General features: G+C 50.5%; 1 protein-coding gene across 1 annotated transcript in view; it reads right to left on the reverse strand.

Annotated features, from left to right (window-relative positions):
* Dnaaf5 (dynein axonemal assembly factor 5) overlaps positions 1–14,441 on the reverse strand; it is a 37,427-nt gene that overhangs the window by 21,017 nt on the left and 1,969 nt on the right. Inside the window, exons 3-7 of the mRNA XM_052754290.1 lie at positions 13,069–13,193; positions 12,557–12,675; positions 5,684–5,916; positions 4,193–4,405; positions 1,325–1,468 (exon numbers count right to left, since the gene is read on the reverse strand). Coding sequence (XP_052610250.1) covers positions 1,325–1,468; positions 4,193–4,405; positions 5,684–5,916; positions 12,557–12,675; positions 13,069–13,193 — 834 coding nt within the window. The remainder of the gene's footprint in view (positions 1–1,324; positions 1,469–4,192; positions 4,406–5,683; positions 5,917–12,556; positions 12,676–13,068; positions 13,194–14,441) is intronic.

The following is a 14,441-nucleotide window of genomic DNA, read 5'->3' on the forward strand; positions in this document are numbered from 1 at the left end:
ACACACATACATACACAACTAGAATAATACAACCCCCCACCCCCCAAAAAAAACCAGATAGAAACACCAAAAAACAACCTAAAGGGAACCGGGGCTGAGAATGCATGTCAGTGCACAGTGCATACTTAATACAGCAAGGCCCTGCGCCCATCCCAGAACTACGCTTCCATCCTATACACACACAACAAAACTACCCAAATCTCTAAAACCATAAAACCAGGGCTGCCCTCCCCCTCCATCATTTAGCTCTCCCACTGAGACCAGATCTCAAGGTAAAAACACCCCGCTGGTGGCTCTGCCCACAGAGGGTGATGGCAGCTAAGGAGAGAGCTGCAGCCACCTCCTAGGATTTAATACATTAGGCAGTTCCTGACATTCCTTGGCATCAGGGGCCTAGGCAGTCGGCCGTATCTCTCTGTTCCTGACCTGATGGGTTTTGCTTCCTTCCTGTGGCCTGCAGGCACAGCCTTGCTAGAATTTATAGCTCTATCAGTGACAAGCTGTCTTGATGACATATGACACATACCTTCTGCAAAGGTTGTCTTCAAAGAGAAGAATCTGAACTGAGAAAGTCCCTAACAAAAGAGGGGGAAAGGCTCCTTCTGACGGGCTCCACAGGACACCGAAGCATCCTGCAGGCCCATGAAGGTGGTGAAGAGCCCTGCTCTGGCTCACCCTGAAGCAGCAGCATCTGGTCCCATGAGCTTGAGGCCCACAGGGATGTTAAGGGATGTGTGAGTGTGTGTTTGGTGTCTGTGGTGTGTGTGTGTGTGTGTGTGGGGGGGGGGGGGTTGTATGCACAGGGATGTGGAGACCAGGCTGACATTGTCTACTTCAGTCGTTCTCCACCTTATTTTCTGATAGGAAGTTTGCCTTCACAAGTTCAAGGCTGGCCTGAGCTACGTAGTAAGTCTGTCTCAAAAACAAAACAAAAAAAACCCAAATAAAATTAAAAAAGAAAAATTTAAAGCTTAAATGCATGTCAAGGGGACAGAAAAAAACCTCCAAATGCTGGGCTGCCATTAACACAGGGCGGCCACCAGCGTTTGGCTGCACAGGAATGCTCTGAAGCCTCAAGAGAATTTTTTTGGGGGGGGAGGAGGGAGGGGTTCAGGAACAGCCTTCACTCCTAGATAAAAGACAGGCCAGCAGGCTGAGGGGACACTCCCTGAGTCACTTTGGGAGTGACTCCTGAATGCTTGAATTCCTCCACCTTTGCCAGTCAATCCTGCCCCGGCCTGGGATTCAACCGAGCTGGAGACTGACAGAGACAGCTCCATCTCCTGCGGAAAGAGACTGCAGCTGCAGGGGCTGCTGGCTTTACCTTCTTCCAAAGGCCTGCAGCACCTGAGACTGCCATTATCGTCACCAGCACCTCCATGAGCTGCAGGCTGACGGCACGACAGTCTTCCCGACACACAGACAGCAGAGCCTGCACACACAGCAGCAGATGCTCCAGGTAGAGATTCTGCAACAAGAGACCAGTGGGAGTCAGTATCCCTCCCTCCGCAGCCCACTGCCAGTGTGGGACATGTACTGAGAGCCAAAAGAGCCGCTGCGCCCACTTCAGGACTACCAGGCCCCGACCAGAGCGCATCCACGGAGAAGGGCACAGTTGGGCCAGAAGGGAAGCGACAGAGGGATTAAGAACATATTCTCGGGGCTGGGGATTTAGCTCAGTGGTAGAGTGCTTGCCTAGCAAGCGCAAGGCCCTGGGTTTGGTCCTCAGCTCCCGGGGGGGGGGGGGGGGGGGATATTCTCTGAGAGCCAGAGCCAGGCAGTGGTGGTGCACACTTTTAATCCCAGCACTTGGGAGGAGGCGGTAGGCAGATCTCTTTGAGTTTGAGGCCAGCCTGGTCTACAGAGCAAATTCCAGGACAGTCAGGGCTACATAAAAGAATCCGGTCTCGAACTCCCCCTCCCTGCCCCCGCCCTAGCAAGAATATATTTTGTGAAATGTTCACTAGCATCTTAAAACTTAAAAATGCTGTTCCTATTTGTTCTGTGCTCTTTGGAACCTGTGGATAGACGTGGTAGAGGAATGATAAAGGACATGAACGCACAAAGAAGCCTGTGGAACTTTAGCCTTCCTAGGTGAGAGTGCCAGAGGTGAGGGAGCAAAATGTCTCTCAGCATTCTGAGACATTTTGGCTGGCATACCCTGCCCCTACCCTAAACTCTCCAGTCCAGAGACTGGCTGGGCTACCCTTCCCCCAGCTTCTCTGATTCTTAGGTAACCCGGCCATTTTGACTACGTTGGCCTCTCGGCCTCCTGGCTCCCGGATCCCAGATCCACATCACCTGGTTCAGTCTGCAGTCATGTTCATTCTGGATGCTCTCAGATGTCTCTGCCTGTGCCTGTGCTCTCCCTTACATCTATAATAAAAGCCTCAACCTCTTAGGAGCAGTCATGTTCTCCTTTATTTCTTTTTTCATTCACAGGCCTGTTATCCCAGGATCAAAGAGGTGGAGGCAGGGGGAATCAGAAATTCAAGGCCAAACTCAGCTACATAGCAGTTATTTCAACCTGTACTATATAAGATTTTTGTCTTCAAAAAAAACCCAAAACCAAACAACAACAAACAACAACCCCCTAAAGCTCGCATTAACAACTTTGTGCCAGGAACATAAATTGTGATACTCCCATGCTGAAATGACTGCATGTCTTGGATCCACTTTAAAATACCTAGAGTGGAGCTGAGGCTAGGGCTTAGCTGGTAGTGTTCATCCAGCTTGCACCACAAGCTTTCTGACTGATGTAGGTGCCGAAGGCTAACCTGCCCATACTTGCTCCTCTGGCTTCAGGTGCATTTGCTACAGAACCATGGCTGGGTGACCAGTGGGACCCTGTGAAGAACTTGCCATGGGCTGTAGTAAGGCAAAAATTCATATTCTTTATTATTCCTCTACCATGCCTATTCCACAGGTTCCACAGAACACAGAATAAGCATGGCAGTGTTTCTTCTAAATTGAGTTCTGGGAAACGTGGACTCGTCCATAAGCATGGCCTGTCCTCACTCCTTCCCAAGACTCCAGTCCTATTCCCATGGGTTTTCCTTATTATTTTTGTTATCTAAAAATAAAATGTCTTACAGTATCCTCCCACCCCCCACCCCCAGGCTGTTCTTGAACCTGTGGCCAGTGAGCAGAACCTAGTATCCCAACAATACTTGGTCCCCAGTTGGTGGGCCTATTTGAGAAGGATTAGGAGGTGTGGCTTTGTTGGAGGAAGTGTGTCATTGGGGGTGAGCTTTGAAACTTCAAAAGCTAACACCACTCCCAGTTAGCTCTCTATGACTTGTGGTTTTGTCTCAAGATATAAGCTCTCAGTCACTGCTCCGGCGCCACGCCTTTCTGGTGCTGTGCTCCCTGTCATGACGTCTAACCCTCTGAAACTATAATCCTCCAAATATAATAGTATAAACAGCTTTGGTCATGGTACTGTATCACAGCATTAGAAAAGTAACTAAGACGACAGGTGTATGGCACTATACCCATGGGTCTCTCACTCCGACGACAGAAATGGCTGGACAGAAGACCAGTGCCGACTTCTGTCAGCCAGTGTCCCTCCCTCAAGCCCAGCTTTGCCAGAGCTGAACCATCTCTAGGTGCACCAAGGCCCAAACAGGTTGGCTGGTCAGTGAACAGAACCAAGTCTCCCAACAAGAGGATCCGGGTGCTTGATAAGGGGGTATGCCTAACTCAGTTCAATACAGCAACCTTCATTCTGCCCTCAGCAGAAGCAACCAGAACATATCCCAGTGGTAAAGCTGAGGGCTGGACTGCTCTGGCTCAGTTTAAAGCGAACCTGTCTGTCAGGTCACAAATGGTTTACTTCAAACATAGGATTCACGTGCTGATGTGTCACTGACAGAATGAGCTCTTGGTCACCCCCGAGGATGTGCTGCTCATACCAACCTTGATGTTGTGTGTAGTCTCTGTCTCCAGAGCAGGACCCAAGACTCCCTCAGACTCATGCCATTGACCTATGACCACCCACAGGAGCAAGGCCAACTGGAGTCTCCTGGGAGACGGATGTGCCCCGAACTGTCCAAGCCACTGGCACCCAGGTGTGCTGCTGCCCTTGGGTTGGCCACCATCAGCAGCTACACTGACAGAGCGGCCAGCAGGGCTACCTCCCTTCTCCAGCACCAGGATGCTCTGGTGCCCACCTTTCCAGGCACAGACTTACATTCTCAGACCCCTGGCAGATGTGCTCCTGGGCCAGCTCTGTGGCTATGACCTTGAGGTGCGGCTGGAGGGTGTTCTGGGGGCAGCCCTGGATGACAGATGTGAGGATCAAGAGGCCAGAGGCGGAGGGCGCCTTCTTCAGCATTGCTAAGATTAGTTTCAGAAACACTTCTGGGTTGACGAATGTGCCAATGAGCTCCGCGGCTCTTACACACTGTGAGGAAGACAGGGAGAAGCAGAGTTTTGGAGACAAGGCTACAGCCAGGGCTCCCAGTGGTGCCTGGGCTTGGCCCACAGGGCTTCCCACCTGCCAGAGGGTACGGTGTACAGGACCTGTGGGGAAGCACACCCCCCCTTTCTCTCCTGGGGGAGACCAAAGACTCTGAAGTTGTGTGTCTGGCTCTCCTGCCTCCTGTGACACCAGCAGCCTAAGCTTCTCATTCACACACTCAGTGCCTCCACACCCTGGGTAAGTCAACAAGGCCAAGGCCGAGATGCCAAACCATGAACTGATGTGGGGCATCGCCGCATCAGCCCATGGCCCCTCACTGTTGTTTCCATGAACTTCCCTCCCAGACGACAGCACAGAGCTGGGCAGCAGTGAGGGCTGCCCAGGAAGGGGGCGGGTGCAGCTGGAGAGGGAGGTGTGATGCTCATGGTCCTGGCCAGCTCTGCATCTGCATCATGGAGCAGACAGGGGCAGTACACAGGGAAGACACAGGACACACGGACACAGCCACCTTCACATGGTGCTTCTCACCATTCCCTCCCTCTCCTTCCTAAATCCACATGGAGAGATACAGCAATTCAAAGTTTTATGATAAGGCCTGGGGAGGTGGCTCAGTGAATACGGAATGAGCCTGATGCACAAGCCTGAGGACCAGAGTTCGGATCCCCAGCACCCATGTAAAAGGAGGGAAGGGGTGGCGGCCTCCTGCCATGCCAGTACCTAGGAGACAGGCCAAGGGGATCCCTGGGGAGAGCTGGCGAGGTAAGACTAGATGAATTTGTGAACTTCAGGTTTAGTGAGAGGCCCTGTAATCAATTGGACAGCAGTTGATACCCAATGTCAAATCTGGGCTTCTATAAGCATGCATACACTTGCACATGCACTCACACACACATGTGCACACACCACATGGTCATACATATGTAAACATACATGAATACACTGCAATGCCTCCTGCCCCGAGTTTTGTGTGGAAATGACACAAGTAAGTGTGCCTGGGTTGAGGAAACTGATCTCTTAGGCAAACTGACTGCTGACTGCCTGATCACTGGAAGCAGAGTACTGCAGGGTCTGGACAAAAGTACACATGCTGCACATGTCCTGTGTACTCAAGTGAAACAGTTTGCTTTATGGCCCCACCAGGGCCAGGCTAGTGGTTGAATATGGAGGGGGCGGAAGGGCAGGCGGCAGCTGATGAGCACAGAACTGATGTGTACAGGGCTGAGCTTTGCCACTTGCAAGATAAGATGATGGGGCACTCACACTGCTGACCACAGCCTTCTCCTCGTCGGCACACGCCAGCTGCAGGGTTCTGAGGATGATCTCCAGGTGCTGTGTGATGTGGTCCTCTGCGTGCAGCAGCAGCACCGGCAATAGCTGTGCGGCCTTTACTCGTGTCCCTACCACCCAGTCGGTGATGTCACGACAAACGGCAGGAAGCACCTTGGAGAGGTTCCTGAAGACCAGTTCTCGGCAGCCCAGGCCAGGACGGCTCTCTAGAGGGAGAAGATGGGAACCCACAGAGATAGCTTCAGTCTGACAGATTGAAAGTTCTCAAGACAGGAAAGAGGGCTGAGACAGTAGGATTGCTTCAAGTTTTAGACCAGCCTGGGTTATATAGTTCCGGGTTATCTTGGGCTGCAGAATGAGACTCTATCTCAAAAAGAGAAAAAAAAAAAACCAAAACCAACCAAACAAAAAACCCCACCCCCCACAAAAAGGGGGGAAAAGTGAGGGTCATAAAGTATTCCTCATGGCTATGCTGAGGTAGAACACACAAGAAATCACACTGGAACACACCTGCAAACCATCATCATAAACCCTGAAGTAAACTTAGCTCCTGGGCTCCCCGCCCCTCCACCCAATGGACCTGGTTATAGACTAGTGTACTCTCTAACATCTTTGCTCGGTGGACTTGAATAACACCAACTCTGCTGGAGTAGTCTAGGCAGTGAACACAGCAGTTTCCCCATTCACATCCCATGGATGTGGATGCTTCTACTGTATGGAGCATTCCATTGGTCTGCACTGCCCCAGGATATTGGAACCCAACCCACAGAATGATTTCAGCACCATGTGGATCCAGTATTGGGAATCACTGGCCCAGTTGTTTCCATTTACCTTTATTGGGGAGATGGGGGGTGTTTTTTGAGACAAGGTTTAGCCCTGGCTAGCCTCAAACTCACAGCAATCCTCCTGTCTGAGCTTTTTGAATACTGGAATAACAAACTCCACCATGCACAGCAACTTTAATTTTCTTACAATCACTATAACAAATTATCTGTAAATATAAATATCACAAATCTGACTGATGAATTTAGATAATGCTAAGAAATGGAAACACTGAGTCAAAAGGCACGTATGTGTGTTAATGGCCTCAAACACAAGCTGAGCCACCACATGCAGCCAGGACTAACCAACCTACTCTCCCACAAGTGGGGTACACATTCCTTAAAAATGCCTGATTTTTTTCCCCCAGGCCTGTCGTGCAGCTGCTTCAGAGGCTGAAGCAGAAGGACCACCAACAAGGTCAAGGTAGCCCGGGCAACTCAGGCCCTGTCTAAACATGGCTGGTGGTAGTGTGCTTGCCTAGCATGCCTGATGCCCAGGTTTGTTCACTTGCAAAAGTCTGATGGTCTGACTTCCATCCCCATAACCCATGTTTAAAAACAAAGAAGGCCATATGTGGCAGCATGCTTCTGTAATCTAAGCACTCCTATGGAGAGATGAAGGGCAGGGAGAGGAGTCGCCTTCAGAAGCCCCTGGGCCAACTGACTGGAGTAACTAACTCGGCGGCAGACACCGCAGACCCTGCTTCAGAAGTGGAAGGCTGGAACCACCCCCACAAAGTTGTCCTTTGACCCTCACGTGTGCCACGCCTTCTGTGTGCCTGTACTTTCACACACACAGTATGTGAAATACAAAATAAATTCTTCCAAACTCTTTATTTTTCGAGTGCATGCCATAAATGCGTGGAGAGCAGAGAACAACTTGTGGGAGTCGCTTCTCCCCACCACGTGGGCCCAGGAATGAGACTCAGTTTGCCAGGCTTGGCAGTAGGCGCCTTTACCTACCGAGCCATCTCGACAGCCCAAATAAATAAAACGTAAAAAATTCAAGCAGTGAGAAAAAAACAAAGCTAATTCTCATGCCGTACCTCCAAGTAACTTAACACTTTCTACACATGCAGAAGCTCCCCCTCACTTCCCAACACCCCAAATGGCAGGACTAACTCTGCTGGACTGAGAGTATTATTTAGGACACTGGTGCCTGTGTGTCCCCAGGTTGTTTTTTTTTTTTTTTGTGTGTGTGTGTGTGTGTGTGTGTGTGTGTGTGTGTGTGTGTGTGTACACTGCTCTGTAAACAGGCTTTTTTCACTTAACAGGATCCATTCATGCTGTGGCACATGTCTGTGTCCTTCCCCTTTTTGGCTGAGGGATGGCCTACCTTGCCACTTCACCTGGTATACCTTGTTTCCCCCGGCGGGCACACGTGGGTTGCTTCCCTCTGGAGCTCTCAATGTTGCTAGGATAATCTCCAGCTTTGCTGGGGAGGCACAGCTGCATTCTTGTCTAGTGTCTACCTTGGACAGGTGGTAAGCACCATGGCTGACATCCTGAGAAACAGCAACTACTTTACAAGTGTCCTGGCACTGGCTGTCTACCGGCCATATTTGTTTCTCAGCATCTAAATTCTTTCCTAGATTTGATTATCCGCCACTTGATTTATGGGCAGGCTAGAGGTCAGTGGTCCTGTATGTCTGTCTAGAAGCATGTTAGCACAGGTAAGCAGGGAGGAAGGCCCTGGGGTTTGAGCAATCATTTACTCAAATCCGGAGTCCAAAAGTGTGGGCCTGGAGGCCCAGAGAGCTCAGCACTGTCTACAAATCTTCTCTGAGGAAATAACTGCAACATGACAGTGACAAAAGGCAGAAAAAGAAGCTTAACTGGGCCAGGCTTGCTCTGGTGCTGGTGACAAGCGCCCTGAGACTTTAAGAGACAATGGACTCTTCAGCAGGAGAGCCATGAACATCTGCAAAGACAGACACCCTGGCAACAAGCAGCCATCCATCTAGCTGCCAAAAACCAATGGAAAAGGTAAGGTCATGTCAGGTCCAGTGAAGCAAAGAACATTCCACCTGGAGGGATTGGGGAGAGAGACAGGGTGGAAGGTTGAAGCTGGTGCTGAGGTCAAAGTTCAGTTTTTGGAGGGGTCAGAGATGCTGGGGTTCTGGGATCAGGGAAACCTGGCTTCTGTGAAAGTGATTTCCCTCTTCTCCTGACACCTTACTCTTGTCTACAAGGCCTGTCTGTGTGCTGCTAAGGCAGAATGACCTGCCCTTGAGGAGAGGAAAAAGCTCCCACGGTGCTAGCCAGTTTGCCAGCCAGCTTCTCCTCATCCGCTCCCATTCAAGTTTCTATTCCAAACACCCTGATGGAATGCAGGCAGGGAAGAAACAGACGGACGGGCACAGTGATACATATTCAAAGGGAACTCTACTCATTTCCAGACCAGCTTTTTTTTTTTTTTTGTAAAGAAAAAGAAAAGAAAGAAAACTACTCTGTGTCCTCCTGGCATCGGGCCACCGTTCTGAAGACATGCTGCCCTCAGCACTTGGGCACGACAGGCAAACAATTCCAGCAGAAAGCTGTTTCAAAGGAAAACCACCAGCAGCACCACCCAAACCTGGAACCTGTTGTCACCAGGGCCCTGCCACTGGCGATGTGCGGGACTGTGAGGATACTTTGTTCAGTAAAAACTGATTTGAAGACAAGGCAACCACAATCTTCCTGGCTGCCCACATAGCACTCCATTTTAAAACTGGTGATTTGAGGCCAACAAGGCGGCTTGGTGGTAAAGGTCTTTGCCATGCACGCTGGAAGACCTGAGTTCAATCCCCGGAACCCTTGTGAAGATGGAAGGAGAGAACTAACTCCAGAAAGTTGGTTTTTGAAGTCCACCTGTGCTACAATGCTGTACATACAGCACTGTACACTGTACATACCCACAGAAACTAATAAAGCTAAAAGAATGAAGTCAAAGTGAAGGTGCCAAAGAGACGGTCAGTGGTTAAGAGTGCTTGCTGCTCTTGCAGAGGACCTGAGTTTGTTGGAGAGTTCACAACTAGATGTAACTCCAGCTCCAGGTGATATGACACCTTCTTCTGGACTTCAAGGGCAGTGTACTTATGTTCAGAAATCCACGCTCCCAACACAAATACCAAGTTAAAAATAAAAACAAGAGGCTGGAGAGAGAGCTCAGCAGGTAAGAGCACTCACTGCTCTTGCAGAGGATCGACTTTGGTTCTTAGCACCCATGTTAGGTGGCTCACAACTGTGGCCTCCACAGGTGTGAAGTATGCACACGGTGCAGATACATACATGCAGGCAAAGCACTCATACACGTAAAATAAAAATAAATCTTAAAACACTTTAAAAATCAGAAACTAAAAGTGGAGACTACTTCTGGGTTGTGAAAGGAAACTAAGATTTGTCTGTAAGTTGAACGTAAACCCTGTGGTACTACTACCTTTCTATCCTAGGCAAGGGATGCCTGCACTTGATTAAATTTGATCCGGGTGCTGACACTGGTGTGTGTGGCAACTGTCACCTGTAGGGCTGTGTGGGTCAGCTGCGGTCAGGCAGTGTATCCTGGCAGACTGGAGTCCCCTGCACTGGCAGGAAGAAAGGACCTGATGTGTCTTAGCTACTCATCTGAGCTGCTCTTTCTCTGAACACTGTCTCAGCTGCCTCCTAGGGGGGAGGCAACTCAAGCACATGTCCACCTGACAAGCATGGAGGAGGGCGGGTTGGAGCTACATGGCCCCTTGGACAAGGACAACACAGGTCCCAGGATGGCAGGCAGAGGCCAGGCCCAGGGCTGGGAGGGGCAACAATCGAGGAGAACCAGGGTGAGGGTCTGAGTACTAGTGGCAAGACCTGATGGCTGAAATGCAGCAAAATTCTAAAATTTTAAATTTTAATTAAGGTTTAAAATTCTAATCCTACACTGAAACAAAAAAACTCATGAAACCTAGTGCCATGTTGCTGACTACTATGACTCAATTCTAAATCTACTCTGCTTCAGATTTCAGATGAAAAATGAGCTCTGAGTAGGAGCTGCTCTCACAGCTCAGAACCAGAACCACTGAGATGCCTATAACTACTGTCAGAAACAAGCCCTGTTAGATCTAAGCCAACTTAGATCCAAAACATACCCAGAGACCAGATCTCCTTCCAGACCTTGAGCACAGGTCAGTGCAGACAGAGTGTATGCAAGCATGCCTCCAAGTCCCTCCATACAAGCCCCCACTTAGTCATGTGTGGTAGCTTCCTGAGACAGAACTGCCTCCCACACTTTCCTTGCTCCTGGCAGAAAGATCTGTTGCAGTCAAGGCCAGTCTGTGTCCTGCTGATACTGCTAGACCACCAGTGAACTGTGTGGGATGAGCCTTGAGGGCAAGGGCAGAGCTGCTCGGCTGCTGCAGAGCTAATCAGGGGGACACACTATCCCTCACACCACACAGAACATCACCAGTGCATGTTCAGAACCTGGCTGCGACTCCAGCGCTGGAGGGAGCTTCCTGCTCAGCTCTGCAAAAGGACACAGGTAACTTGAGGCAGAAAGAACAAGAGGGAAAAAAAAGCTTCAGCCCTTCAGAATCCTGCTGCACCTCTGCCACAAAGGAACAGTTAGCATAAATGCATGCTGGGTACAGGGATGCACACCAGCATTCAAGAGGCTGAGGTAGGAGGACTGCATAAATTCAAGGCCAGCCTGGGCTACACAATGAGACACTGCCACAAAGAAACCAAGGGTTGGGGGTATAACTCAGTGATAGAACACTTGGTGTCACACATGTGAGGTCCTAAGTTTGAAACTGAGTCACACACACACACATACATACGTGCGTGTGCAATAAAGAATCAATTGCCCGGCGGTGGGCGCGCCTTTAATCCCAGCGCAAGGGAGGTAGAGGCAGGTGGATCTCTGTGAGTTCAAGGTCAGCCTGGGCTACAGAGGGAGATCTAGGAAAGGTGCCAAAGCTACACAGAGAAACCCTCTCTCAAAAAAACTAAACCAAACCAAACCAAAACCAAAACAAACAAAAACCCCAATCAATCAAACAAATAAACAAACACACAAACAGCCTTCACATCTCAGTTCCACATCTGGAAAACTGCGCTCTCAACCTGACTTACCAAATCGTAACAAACCCAGCTTATTCTACTGTTTGTACCTTTCCCAGAACTGGAGAACTTTTCTCTGCCAGCTTCTGAGGACAAGGCAGAACCTTGGGGGCAGAGAAGTTGACTGGGGGGGCGGGGGGGGGGGGGGAGCGGCTAACAAGAGGCCTGGATTCAGCATCTCAGCAGAACAGAATTCAGAAGTGGCCTCAGCGTCACTACCGTGTCCACAGCCCACCAGATCCCTCCACTGGGGCTAGGAAGGAAGCCACCTGGGTGCTGGGGGGCAGTGCCTCCCACTGGGCACATCTCTGTCCTTTTTAGGGTGCACTACTGCTTGGTTTTAAGAGATACGCTTTCCTGAGAAGACAGGAGGTCTTAAAGTCCATGAGGCCAGGGACTGGGCTGTGGGCAAAGACCTTCTTTACAGCTGAACTTGCTAGGCAGACACAAACACGGCCTTGGGTCATGACTATGTGAGGACAAGCAGGTGCCAACAGAAGACCCTACCCGAGTGCAGAAAGTACATAGAAAGAGAAATGCCACTTATCCCTGACCTGAAGGCTCAGCTGCTTCTAGGTCCAAGGATGAAGGCCCCCATGGTGCCACTCTTGAAACTCTCAGAAGTGCTGCAGAGGCCTGGCCCAGTTACCTGTCCCTGCACATGCTCAGAAGAGATATCTGGAGGCTTCTGGGAAGTCCTCCCCTTCCTTAAGATGGAGCTGGGCCAGAGCTGGGGAAAGATTGGCTTCTGAGAGACAGAACAGAGGCTCACAGCACGGGCCCGCACTGCCACCAGGGAAGGAGGGACCCGTCTGTGAGCTCCAAACAGGGACTCAGCAACTACTCAGCTCAGCAGCACCTCAGATACCAGTGCCTTCTTCGGGGCCAAGAACAGATGCCCCCGTGGACCTTCCTGCTGCCTTGTCTCCCTAGCAGGGACACTCACCATGTTCAGGGTAATGGGGAGGAGGAGGCGGAGCAAAATCCAACTTGTCCTTTAGATCTGCCTCATTCTCCTCCTGCCACTTCTGCCCGACCTTCTCCCAGAGGCTGGTCGCTGTCTGCCTGCAACACAGCAAGACAGGAGTGGCGGTCAGGCCTGGGTGCCAGGAGACCCCCTTCCACGAAGATCCTGACCACAGAAACCTCAGGGAATCCTTGCTGGGCTGGGGAACAGGGTTAGGCAATGGGCATCACTTGGCAGGAATAGCCTTCTAACAATACCAGCAAGGGTCCACCCACAGACCCAATTTAAGTAAGAGCTCTTAGTGATCAGAGATAGTTCATATGGCACAGGACCACATAACACAGAACAAGGAGATGGGGCAGTTTCTTGTGGCAATTCTAGAGCAGAGAAACCACCACTGTGGTAACTGGAGAAAAGCTCTTGTTCCAAATCAGAGGGGTAGGGGAACACCACTAGGCCCACACTGCCCAGCTGTCTGGCGAGACACTTACCGGACCTCAGGCATCTCATCACTGAAGCTGCTGAGCAGCAGTGGGGTGAGTTTGTGGAAGAAGGAGTATCGGTCACGAAGATTCAGCAGCCAGCCCCCCACTACTGAGGTCACTGCCTGCCGGACCTGCCATAAGAGAACAGAGAAGCTTAAGAGTCTAGGAAGGGTGGCTCGGAGTCCTGCTGTGGAGGGTGTTAGTCCTGAACCAGGTGTAAGGCAATTAGGCCCAGGGCTGGGCCCCACCCCTCTGACAAGTCAGAAGACTGCTGATCCAGAACCTGTGACACCCACTAGCTCTGTCCTGTGGATTCAATGTGTTCTCCTCCCCCAAGTAATACATCATGTCTGCAGTCTTCTGTGTCACCATGGTACCAGGGTGTTTCATGGGCTGTAGTGATGATAGTTTGGCATGTGACATGACTCCACGAGAAATCTACAGCAAGCAATCTTGGAACAGAAAGATTAGACCTCCCCAGGGTTTGGGGAGATGTAAATGGGGAACTACTGCTTGCTGCTCAGGGTTTCTGTTTGGGATGATGAGACCTGGGGTAGTGGCGACAATTGTGACAACACTGTGTGTGTGTGTGTGGGGGGAAGGAATGTAGCACCTTGCACATGCTGAGCAAGTGCTCTATACCTGAGCCACAATCCCAACCCTGAAACAATAAACTTAACATTATATGCTTGCCGGGCGGTGGTGGTGCACACCTTTAATCCCAGCACTCGGGAGGCAGAACCAGGCGGATCTCTATGAGTTCGAGGCCAGCCTGGTCTACAGAGCGAGATCCAGGACAGGCATCAAAACTACACAGAGAAACCCTGTCTCGGAAAAAAACAAACAAACAAAAAACCTCCCAAAAAAACAAAACAAAACATTATACACTTTACAAAATTTTTAAAAAGTATATATTAAAAAAACCAGCCGGGCGGTGGTGGCGCACGCCTTTAATCCCAGCACTCGGGAGGTAGAGCCAGGCGGATCTCTGTGAGTTCGAGGCCAGCCTGGGCTACCAAGTGAGTTCCAGGAGAGGCGCAAAGCTACACAGAGAAACCCTGTCTCGAAAAACCAAAAAAAAAAAAAAAAAACCTACTAAGCATCGTGAATGGGTGAATCGTACGCATGTGAATTATAATGCCATAGAGGGGTATACAAATAAAACAAGTCATGAAGCTGAGCTGGGACCTTGAGGCAGGACTTGGATAGGATGGATCCACTGTAGGCTGGGCACCTGCACAAGGGATACAACCTATAGCAGGGGAGAGAGGATGCCTGATTCACAGGAGCGGGGACACTGCCACCTGATACAACCTGCCACTCTGTTGGCTGACTGATATGGTTGATATGATGGCCAAGATGGGGGGGCGCAGCTTTCA

Source organism: Peromyscus californicus, unplaced genomic scaffold, assembly GCF_007827085.1.
Source record: "Peromyscus californicus insignis strain IS unplaced genomic scaffold, ASM782708v3 Scaffold_2__1_contigs__length_46816999, whole genome shotgun sequence".
Taxonomy (NCBI): domain Eukaryota; kingdom Metazoa; phylum Chordata; class Mammalia; order Rodentia; family Cricetidae; genus Peromyscus; species Peromyscus californicus.